General features: G+C 43.1%; 1 protein-coding gene across 3 annotated transcripts in view; it reads right to left on the reverse strand.

Moving 5' to 3' along the window:
* The window catches only part of NEDD4 (NEDD4 E3 ubiquitin protein ligase), a 430,182-nt gene that overhangs the window by 23,326 nt on the left and 394,637 nt on the right, over positions 1–12,219 (reverse strand). For all 3 annotated transcript variants that reach the window (XM_053717506.1, XM_053717505.1, XM_053717503.1), the window contains one exon: positions 1,455–1,515. In XM_053717506.1, the coding sequence (XP_053573481.1) occupies positions 1,455–1,515 (61 nt within the window). The remainder of the gene's footprint in view (positions 1–1,454; positions 1,516–12,219) is intronic.

Below are 12,219 nucleotides of genomic sequence, written 5' to 3' on the forward strand. Positions count from 1 at the left end.
GAAAAAAATTGTTTTATTCAAATGCATTATCCCAAATATGAAACTGACTGCCTGAAAATAAGGACTGTTGAACATCCTGAGTCAAGGCAAATAAATGTTTGAATACATATATTTAGAACTTTATAAAAAAGTGCCCAACCATAGCTTAGAGTGTCACAGAAAATAAGACTTACTTACCCCAGGACACTCATCTACATGTTGTAGAAAGCCAAACCAGTACTGAAACGAAAATCAGCAGAGGTAATGGTATATATATAAGAGTATATCGTCGATCTGAATAGGGAGGTAAGAGATGAATCTCTACGACCGATAACAGAGAACCTATGAAATAGACCCCGTAGAAGGAGATCATTGAATTCAAATAGGCAATACTCTCCTCACATCCCTCTGACATTCACTGCACGCTGAGAGGAAAACCGGGCTCCAACCTGCTGCGGAGCGCATATCAACGTAGAATCTAGCACAAACTTACTTCACCACCTCCATAGGAGGCAAAGTTTGTAAAACTGATTTGTGGGTGTGGTGAGGGGTGTATTTGTAGGCATTTTGAGGTTTGGGAAACTTTGCCCCTTCTGGTAGGAATGTATATCCCATACGTCACTAGCTCATGGACTCTTGCTAATTACATGAAAGAAATGTAACTTCTTTGCCTGGCAGAAGCCAAAGTGCCTAAGGGGAGGTGCAGAGCCTGGAGAACCCACAGTGGCTTTTCAAAAAATGGTATTCATCAAGAAAAGGAGATATTTAATACATGAGAAACACAGGCTTTGTATTTCTTTCTGTCCCACTTAACAGGAAACTACTGTTTAATTGTGAGGACTACTATGGTGAGACAAAAAAAAGATTAATAGCTTTTATCAAATGTTTCTCTATTTTGGGTAACTGTTTGTCTGTTGATGAAAAATGCCATCCAGGTACCTCACAATAGCACTGGGACTTCCTAATCATGTCTAAGGAAATGCACTTGACCTTAAGATGTTAATAGAGTAATATGACAGATAGATTTGACTAAAAAGAAAACCAGCATTTTGGTATAAGCTTAAAGAGGTAGAGCATGCAATTTTAAACAGCTTTCCAATTGATTTCTATTATCTAATTTGCATTGTTCTTTTGGTATCCTTTGTTGAAAGGCATACCTAGGTAGGACCGGGAGCAGCAAAGCATTACGAGGAGCTAGCTGTACATATATGCCTCTTTTCACTGACTCACCAATGTGTTTAGCTAGGTCCAAGTAGTGCATTGCTACATCTACAAGAGAATAAAGCAAATTTGATAACAAAAGTAAAGTTGGTTAAAATGCTATGGTCTACTCCATATGAATGATGAAAAAAAGGTTGGAGTTTCATGCCCCTTTAATATGTAAAGCAAGAATAGACTGTGTGTTTGCAAATTAGCTTTAAAAATCCAAGTTGATTGATTTAAGAAATAAAAATTAATATCATTTAACAAAATACCTCTTTAAACGCAGCCATTTGCTTCTGAACCCTGTTGACAAATCTCCATTGTATGACAAGGCTACATTAAAAAAAAGACATCACATATTCAGTGCAGGATTTGATAGTTTGGTTATAAAAAAAAGACATCACATATTCAGTGCAGGATTTGATAGTTTAGTTATAAAAAAAAACCATCACAGATTCAGTGCAGGATTTGATAGTTTGGTTATAAAAAAAACCATCACATATTCAGTGCTGGATTTGATAGTTTGGTTATAAAAAAAAGTTACACAAACTCTAAACCACTAAAAAGATCTTCAGTAATCAGTAATATGAAAAGTGGTGTAAAATAAATGTGATAAATTCCTTTTATTAGTCACAGCACCGACCCCCCAATAACTACATGATGTCCCAACTGGATTTTTTTGTAATCCATTTCCTAGTCTCTGCGGCATCAGTTGTGTATTAAAAGTATTTGTAAACTGCTAAAATAACAATAGGAACATCCAACTTGGCCTATACTGACATGTGATAGGCCAGCTGGCTTGGTACAGAACATGCACATTATTAATTAATAGGGATTTTATAATCACTATAAATCTCCTTCCTCATTTTCAGAATCAAAGCATATACAACAGAAAAACATAATTTATGCTTACCTGATAAATTTATTTCTCTTGTAGTGTATCCAGTCCACGGATCATTCATTACTTGCGGGATATTCTCCTTCCCAACAGGAAGTTGCAAAAGGATCACCCACAGCAGAGCTGCTATATAGCTCCTCCCCTCACAGCCATATCCAGTCATTCGACCGAAACAAGACGAGAAAGGAGAAACCATAGGGTGCAGTGGTGACTGTAGTTTAATTAAAATTTAGACCTGCCTTAAAAGGACAGGGCGGGCCGTGGACTGGATACACTACAAGAGAAATAAATTTATCAGGTAAGCATAAATTGTTTTCTCTTGTTAAGTGTATCCAGTCCACGGATCATCCATTACTTGTGGGATACCAATACCAAAGCTAAAGTACACGGATGATGGGAGGGACAAGGCAGGAACTTAAACGGAAGGAACCACTGCCTGTAGAACCTTTCTCCCAAAAACAGCCTCCGAAGAAGCAAAAGTGTCAAATTTGTAAAATTTTGAAAAGGTGTGAAGCGAAGACCAAGTCGCAGCCTTGCAAATCTGTTCAACAGAGGCCTCATTTTTAAAGGCCCAGGTGGAAGCCACAGCTCTAGTAGAATGAGCTGTAATCCTTTCAGGGGGCTGCTGTCCAGCAGTCTCATAGGCTAAGCGTATTATGCTCCGAAGCCAAAAGGAGAGAGAGGTTGCCGAAGCTTTTTGACCTCTCCTCTGTCCAGAGTAAACGACAAACAGGGCAGATGTTTGACGAAAATCTTTAGTAGCCTGTAAGTAAAACTTCAAGGCACGGACTACGTCCAGATTATGCAAAAGACGTTCCTTCTTCGAAGAAGGATTAGGACACAATGATGGAACAACAATCTCTTGATTGATATTCCTGTTAGAAACCACCTTAGGTAAAAACCCAGGTTTGGTACGCAGAACTACCTTGTCTGAATGAAAAATCAGATAAGGAGAATCACAATGTAAGGCAGATAACTCAGAGACTCTTCGAGCCGAGGAAATAGCCATCAAAAACAGAACTTTCCAAGATAAAAGTTTAATATCAATGGAATGAAGGGGTTCAAACAGAACTCCCTGAAGAACTTTAAGAACCAAGTTTAAGCTCCACGGGGGAGCAACAGTTTTAAACACAGGCTTAATCCTAACCAAAGCCTGACAAAATGCCTGGACATCTGGAACTTCTGCCAGACGCTTGTGCAAAAGAATAGACAGAGCAGAGATCTGTCCTTTTAAAGAACTAGCTGATAAGCCTTTGTCCAAACCCTCTTGGAGAAAGGACAATATCCTAGGAATCCTAACCTTACTCCATGAGTAACTCTTGGATTCACACCAATAAAGATATTTACGCCATATCTTATGGTAGATTTTCCTGGTGACAGGCTTCCGAGCCTGTATTAAGGTATCAATGACTGACTCGGAGAAGCCACGCCTTGATAGAATCAAGCGTTCAATCTCCATGCAGTCTCAGAGAAAGTAGATTTGGATGATTGAAAGGACCTTATATTAGAAGGTCCTGCCTCAGAGGCAGAGTCCATGGTGGAAGAGATGACATGTCCACTAGGTCTGCATACCAGGTCCTGCGTGGCCACGCAGGCGCTATCAGAATCACCGATGCTCTCTCCTGTTTGATTTTGGCAATCAGTCGAGGGAGCAGAGGAAACGGTGGAAACACATAGGCCAGGTTGAAGAACCAAGGAGCTGCTAGAGCATCTATTAGCGTTGCTCCCGGGTCCTTGACCTGGATCCGTAACAAGGAAGCTTGGCGTTCTGGCGAGACGCCATGAGATCCAGTTCTGGTTTGCCCCAACGATGGACCAGTTGAGCAAACACCTCCGGATGGAGTTCCCACTCCCCCGGATGAAAAGTCTGACGACTTAGAAAATCCGCCTCCCAGTTCTCTACGCCTGGGATGTGGATCGCCGACAGGTGGCAAGAGTGAGACTCTGCCCAGCGAATTATCTTTGAGACTTCTAACATCGCTAGGGAACTCCTGGTTCCCCCTTGATGGTTGATGTAAGCCACAGCCGTGATGTTGTCCGACTGAAATCTGATGAACCTCAGTGTTGCTAACTGAGGCCAAGCTAGAAGAGCATTGAATATTGCTCTTAACTCCAGAATATTTATTGTGAGGAGTTTCTCCTCCCGAGTCCACGATCCCTGAGCCTTCAGGGAGTTCCAGACTGCGCCCCAACCTAGAAGGCTGGCATCTGTTGTTACAATCGTCCAATCTGGCCTGCGAAATGTCATACCCTTGGACAGATGGACCAGAGAAAGCCACCAGAGAAGAGAATCTCTGGTCTCTTGATCCAGATTTAGTAGAGGGGACAAATCTGAGTAATCCCCATTCCACGGACTTAGCATGCATAATTGCAGCGGTCTGAGATGCAGGCGCGCAAATGGCACTATGTCCATTGCCGCTACCATTAAGCCGATTACTTCCATGCACTGAGCCACTGACGGGCGTGGAATGGAATGAAGGACACGGCAAGCATTTAGAAGTTTTGATAACCTGGACTCCGTCAGGTAAATTTTCATCTCTACAGAATCTATAAGAGTCCCTAGGAAGGAGACTCTTGTGAGTGGTGATAGAGAACTCTTTTCCACGTTCACTTTCCACCCATGCGACCTCAGAAATGCCAGAACTATCTCTGTATGAGACTTAGCAATTTGAAAGCTTGATGCCTGTATCAGGATGTCGTCTAGATACGGAGCCACCGCTATGCCTCGCGGTCTTAGAACCGCCAGAAGTGAGCCCAGAACCTTTGTAAAAATTCTCGGGGCAGTGGCCAACCCGAAGGGAAGAGCTACAAATTGGTAATGCATGTCTAGAAAGGCAAACCTTAGGAACCGATGATGATCTTTGTGAATCGGTATGTGAAGGTAGGCATCCTTTAAGTCCACTGTGGTCATGTACTGACCCTCTTGGATCATGGGTAGGATGGTCCGAATAGTTTCCATTTTGTTTAAGATCTTTAGATCCAAGATTGGTCTGAAGGTTCCCTCTTTCTTGGGAACCACAAACAGATTTGAATAAAATCCCTGTCCTTGTTCCGTCCGCGGAACTGGATGGATCACTCCCATTACTAGGAGGTCTTGCACACAGCTTAGGAATGCCTCTTTCTTTATCTGGTTTGATGATAACCTTGAAAGATGAAATCTCCCTTGTGGAGGAGAAGCTTTGAAGTCCAGAAGATATCCCTGAGATATGATCTCCAACGCCCAGGGATCCTGAACATCTCTTGCCCACGCCTGGGCGAAGAGAGAAAGTCTGCCCCCCACTAGATCCGTTTCCGGATAAGGCCGTTCCTTCATGCTGTCTTGGGGGCAGCAGCAGGCTTCCTGGCCTGCTTGCCCTTGTTCCAGGACTGGTTAGGTTTCCAGGCCTGTCTGGAATGAGCAACAGTTCCCTCTTGTTTTGAAGCGGAGGAAGTTGATGCTGCTCCTGCCTTGAAATTTCGAAAGGCACGAAAATTAGAATGTTTAGCCTTTGATTTTGCCCTGTCCTGAGGAAGGGTATGACCCTTGCCTCCAGTAATGTCAGCAATAATTTCCTTCAAGCCGGGCCCGAATAAGGTCTGCCCCTTGAAAGGAATGTTGAGTAATTTAGACTTTGAAGTCACGTCAGCTGACCAGGATTTAAGCCATAGCGCCCTACGCGCCTGGATGGCGAATCCGGAATTCTTAGCCATTAGTTTAGTCAAATGAACAATGGCATCAGAAACAAATGAGTTAGCTAGCTTAAGCGTTCTAAGCTTGTCAATAATTTCATTCAATGGAGCTGTCTGGATGGCCTCTTCCAGGGCCTCAAACCAGAATGCCGCCGCAGCAGTGACAGGTGCAATGCATGCAAGGGGCTGTAAAATAAAACCTTGTTGAATAAACATTTTCTTAAGGTAACCCTCCAATTTTTTATCCATTGGATCTGAAAAAGCACAACTGTCCTCAACCGGGATAGTGGTACGCTTTGCTAAAGTAGAAACTGCTCCCTCCACCTTAGGGACAGTCTGCCATAAGTTCCGTGTAGTGGCGTCTATTGGAAACATTTTTCTAAATATAGGAGGTGGGGAAAAGGGCACACCGGGTCTATCCCACTCCTTGCTAATAATTTCTGTAAGCCTTTTAGGTATAGGAAAAACGTCAGTACACACCGGCACCGCATAGTATCTATCCAGCCTACACAATTTCTATGGAATTGCAACTGTGTTACAGTCATTCAGAGCAGCTAATACTTCCCCAAGCAATACACAGAGGTTCTCAAGCTTAAATTTAAAATTAGAAATCTCTGAATCAGGTTTCCCCGAGTCAGAGATGTCACCCACAGACTGAAGCTCTCCGTCCTCATGTTCTGCATACTGTGACGCAGTATCAGACATGGCTCTAACAGCATTTGCGCGCTCTGTATCTCTCCTAACCCCAGAGCTATCGTGCTTGCCTCTTAATTCAGGCAATCTAGATAATACCTCTGACAGGGTATTATTCATGATTGCAGCCATGTCCTGCAAGGTAATCGCTATGGGCGTCCCTGATGTAATTGGCGCCATATTAGCGTGCGTCCCCTGAGCGAGAGGCGAAGGGTCTGACACGTGGGGAGAGTTAGTCGGCATAACTTCCCCCTCGACAGAACCCTCTGGTGATAATTCTTTTATAGATAAAGACTGATCTTTACTGTTTAAGGTGAAATCAATACATTTAGTACACATTCCCCTATGGGACTCCACCATGGCTTTCAAACATAATGAACAAGTAGGTTCCTCTGTGTCAGACATGTTTAAACAGACTAGCAATGAGACTAGCAAGCTTGGAAAACACTTTAAAACAAGTTTACAAGCAATATAAAAAACGTTACTGCGCCTTTAAGAAACACAAATTTTCCCAAATTTTGAAATAACAGTGAAAAAATGCAGTTACACTAACGAAATTTTTACAGTGTATGTAATAAGTTAGCAGAGCATTGCACCCACTTGCAAATGGATGATTAACCCCTTAATACCAAAAACGGAATAACAAATGACAAAAACGTTTTTTAAACAGTCACAACAACTGCCACAGCTCTACTGTGGCTTTTTACCTCCCTCAATACGACTTTTGAAGCCTTTTGAGCCCTTCAGAGAAGTCCTGGATCATGCAGGAAGAAGCTGGATGTCTGTCTGTAATTTTTGCTGTGCAAAAAAACGCCAAAATAGGCCCCTCCCACTCATATTACAACAGTGGGAAGCCTCAGGGAACTGTTTCTAGGCAAAATTCAAGCCAGCCATGTGGAAAAAACTAGGCCCCAATAAGTTTTATCACCAAACATATGTAAAAAACGATTAAACATGCCAGCAAACGTTTTAAAATACACTTTTATAAGAGTATGTATCTATATTAATAAGCCTGATACCAGTCGCTATCACTGCATTTAAGGCTTTACTTACATTACTTCGGTATCAGCAGCATTTTCTAGCAAATTCCATCCCTAGAAAAATATTTAAACTGCACATACCTTATTGCAGGAAAACCTGCATGCTATTCCCCCTCTGAAGTTACCTCACTCCTCAGAATATGTGAGAACAGCAAAGGATCTTAGTTACTTCTGCTAAGATCATAGAAAACGCAGGCAGATTCTTCTTCTAAATACTGCCTGAGAGAAACAGTACACTCCGGTACCATTTAAAAATAACAAACTTTTGATTGAAGAAATAAACTAAGTATAAAACACCACAGTCCTCTTACGACCTCCATCTTAGTTGAGAGTTGCAAGAGAATGACTGGATATGGCAGTGAGGGGAGGAGCTATATAGCAGCTCTGCTGTGGGTGATCCTCTTGCAACTTCCTGTTGGGAAGGAGAATATCCCACAAGTAATGGATGATCCGTGGACTGGATACACTTAACAAGAGAAAACAAAATTTATGCTTACCTGATAAATTTATTTATTTCTGGGAATGGAGAGTCCACAAAACATTCCAATTACTAGTGGGATGTTCACTCCTGCCCAGCAGGAGGAGGCAAAGAGCACCCCAGCAGAGCTGTTAAGTGTCACTTCCCTTACCCATAACCCCTAGTCATTCGGCCGAAGGGAAATGGAAAAAGAAGATAACACAAAGGATAGAGGTGCCTGAGGTTTTATAGAAAAAACTACCGCCTGATGCAAAAAAAAGGGTGGGTCGTGGACTCTCCATGCCAGGAAAGAAATACATTTATCAGGTAAGCATACATTTTGTTTTCTTTCCTATGGCATGGAGAGTCCACGAAACATTCCAATTACTAGTGGGAACCAATACCCAAGCTAGTGGACATGGAATGAAAGGGAGGGAGAATAAGCCAGGTGGACCTGAACAGAAGGCACCACCGCTTGAAGAACTTTTCTCCCAAAAGAAGCCTCAGTCGAGGCAAAAGTATCTCATTTGTAAAATTTGGAAAAGGTATAAATGGAAGACCAAGTGGCCGCCTTGCAAATTTGCTCCACCAATGCTTCATTTTTGAAAGCCCAAGAAGATGAAACAGCACTAGTGGAATGAGCTGTAATTCTCTCAGAAGGCTGTTGTCCAGCTGTCTCATAAGCTAAACGAATAACACTTCTCAACCAGAGAGAAAGAGAGGTAGAAGTGGCCTTCTGACCCCTATGCTTACCAGAGAAAACGACGAACAGAGCAGAAGTCTGCCGAAAATCTTTAGTTGCTTGAAGGTAAAATTTAAGAGCACGCACAACATCCAAGTTATGCAAAAGACGTTCATTCTGGGACAAAAAGAGGGAACAACCATTTCCTGATTAATATTGCGATCCGACACTACCTTGGGAAGAAACCCCAGCTTAGTACGGAGGACCGCCTTATCAGCATGAAAAATAAGGTAAGGGGAATCACATTGCAGAGCAGAAGAAATAGCAAAAAGAAACAAAATCTTCCAAGATAGAAGTTTAATATCCACAGAATGCATCGGCTCAAATGGAGCCCGCTGCAAAACTCTAAGAACAAGGTTAAGGCTCCAAGGAGAAGCAACAGATTTAAACACGGGCCTGAACAAAAGTCTGAACATTTGGCAGAACTGCAAAATGTTTATGCAAAAGAATAGATAGAGCAGAAATATAACCCTTCAGAGTACTGACTGCAAAACCTTTGTCCAGGCCCTCTCGAAGAAAAGCCAAAATTCGAGGAACGCTTACTCTGTTCCAAGAAAAACCTTTAAATCACACCAATGAAGGTATTTACACCATACCCTATGGTAAATCCTGTGAGTATTTGGCTTATGAGCCTGAAGCATAGTATCTATGACTTTCTCAGAGATGCCATGTCTAGCCAAAACTAAACGTTCAATCTCCAAGCAGTCAACCAGATTTGGATGAAGGAAGGGACCCTGAAAAAGAAGGTCCTTCCTTAAAGGTAACCTCCAAGGCAGAAAGGATAAAATCGTCACCAGATCCGCGAACCAGATCCTGCGATCCATGCAGGAGCCATTAGAATCACAGAAGCTCTCTCCTGCTTGACGCGAGCAATTACTCGTGGAAGAAGAGCAAACAGAGGAAACAGGTATGCTAGACTGAAGTTCCAAGGAACTGCCAGAGCATCTATCAGAACAGCTTGAGAATCTCTTGACCTTGAACCGTACTTTGGAAACTTGGCGTTTTGATTAGATACCATCAGATCCAAATCTGGAACCCTCCACCTGAAGGTTATATTTGAAAATACCTCCGGATTAAGAGCCCACTCCCTGGGATGAAAGGTCTGTCTACTCAGAAAATCTGGCTACCAGTTGTCCACCCCTGAAATATGGATGGCAGAGAGATGGCAATCGTGAGACTCCGCCCACTGGAGAATGCGAGTCGCCTCCTTCATTGCCAAGGAACTCAGAGTTCCTCCCTGGTGATTGATGTAAGCCACCGAGGTGATGTTGTCCGACTGGAATCTGATAAACCGGAGCAAAGCTAGTTGAGGCCAAGCAATCAGAGCATGGAAGATTGCTCTCAATTCCAAGATGTTTATTGGAAGAGATGGAGTCCAAAAACCCTGTGCTTTTAAAGAACCCCAAACTGCCCCCCAGCCAAGCAGGCTGGCGTCCATGGTCACAATCACCCAGGAAGACCTCAGGAAGCATGTGCCCCAAGACAGATGATCCTGAGAAATCCACCACGAGACTCTTGTTGGGGAATCCAGATTTATTCTCTTCGAGAGTTCTGAGTGGTCCCCGTTCCATTGATTAAGCATGCATAGTTGCAGAGGTCTCAGATGGAACCGAGCAAAAGGAATGATGTCCATGGAGGCAACCATCAGAACAATCACCTCCACGCATTGAGCCACAGATGGACGAAAAGCAGACTGGAGAGAAAGGCAAGAAGCATGAAGTTTGGATTTTCTGATGTCCGTCAGAAAAATCTTCATTGACAGGGAATCTATAATTGTTCCTAAGAAACACACCCTTGTATTTGGAACAAGGGAACTCGTTCCCAGCTTCACTTTCCACCCGTGGGAACGTAGAATAGACAACAACATCTCTGTATGAGATTTTACTAGATGAAAAGATGGCGCTTGAACTAAAATGCAGTCCAGATAAGGAGCCACAGAAATGCCCTGGGACCTGACCAGTGCCAGAAGAGCCCCCAAAACCTTTGTGAAAATTCTGGGAGCTGTAGCAAGGCCAAAAGGAAGAGCAACAAACTGAAAATGTTTGTCCAGAAAGGCAAACCTCAGATACTGGTAATGATCCCTGTGAATGGGAATATGAAGATACGCGTCCTTCAGATCTATGGTCGTCATGTACTGACCCTCCTGCACCAAAAGAAGAATGGAACGGACCCTGAGGAATTGGTTTAGAAACTTTAGGTCCAGTATGGGACGGAAAGTGCCCTCCTTTTTGGGAACTACAAAAAAGATTTGAATAGAATCTCTTTATTTGGTTCACAGATAACCTTGACAGGTGGAATCTGCCTCTGGGAGGACACATTTTTAATCCTACTCTGTAACCGTGGGATACAATGTCTATGGCCCAAAAACCTGGACATCACGTATCCAAGTCTGCCGAAAAAGAGAGAGCCTGCCCCCCACTTGATACAATACAGGATCGGGGGCAGTCCCTTCATGCTGATTTAAAATCAGCGGAAGGCTTTTTGGCTTGCTTTCCTTTATTCCAAGACTGACTGGACCTCCAAGAAGACTTGGATTGTTCCGACTTGGAAGAAGAGGAGGAAGACTTTTGTACTTTAAAGCTACAAAAGGAACGGAAATTAGAATTCTGGCGACCCTTAGGCCTATTCTTTTTATCCTGAGGTAGGAAAGAACCCTTTCCACCTGTGATTTCAGAAATTATTTCAGCCAGACCTGGACCAAACAAGATTTTACCCTTGTAAGGCAAAGATAAAAGCTTGGACGAGACATCTGCAGACCAAGATTTTAACCCAATTAAAAACAAAATAATACCACTTACTCCTTAGTGCTCCTAAGCTTTTAAAGACGTTTTGTTTCAGTCTAGTTCTTACTCATTAGTCGACTACTGCTCTCTCAAGCCTCTTCTCTGCCACACGCGGCAGATCCCTTACACACGGGACTAGTCTCTCACTCTGCTCTTTCTTCCGTTCTCTCTCAGTGGCTCCTAGTGTGAGAGAGGAGAGAGCGGGCCGCAGATTGGCTCCCGAGGCTGCTTAGAGAGTGGTATGGACCGCAAAGAGACTTAAGCGCCACTGGGTGGCACAGTCTCTAGCGACTCATACTAAAGTTCACTTAGACATCCATATTGCGCAATGGAGGGGAGCTGAACAGCTCACAGCCTCTCCTCCTTTGTGCAATATGGATGGATGAGCAGCATATTGACTTTGGTATGGTGGCGACCGTAGAGGATTCAGCGTGGGTGGGTGGGAGGTTTAGGGGGGGGGGCACCCTTGGCTACAAAATTTTTTTTTTAGACATTAACTTTAAACATTTTTTTTAACCTAATAAAAAAAGTAAATTTATCCTTACCTGATAAATTAATTTCTTCTATGGTACGACGAGTCCACGGATTCATCCTTTACTTTGGGGATATTATCCTCCTGCTAACAGGAAGTGGCAAAGAGCACCACAGCAGAGCTGTCTATATAGCTCCTCCCTTAGCTCCACCCCCCAGTCATTCGACCGAAGGTACAGGAAGAAAAGGAGAAACTAAAAGGTGCAGAGGTGACTGAAGTTTAA

This window comes from Bombina bombina, chromosome 6 (genome assembly GCF_027579735.1).
Source record: "Bombina bombina isolate aBomBom1 chromosome 6, aBomBom1.pri, whole genome shotgun sequence".
NCBI lineage: Eukaryota > Metazoa > Chordata > Amphibia > Anura > Bombinatoridae > Bombina > Bombina bombina.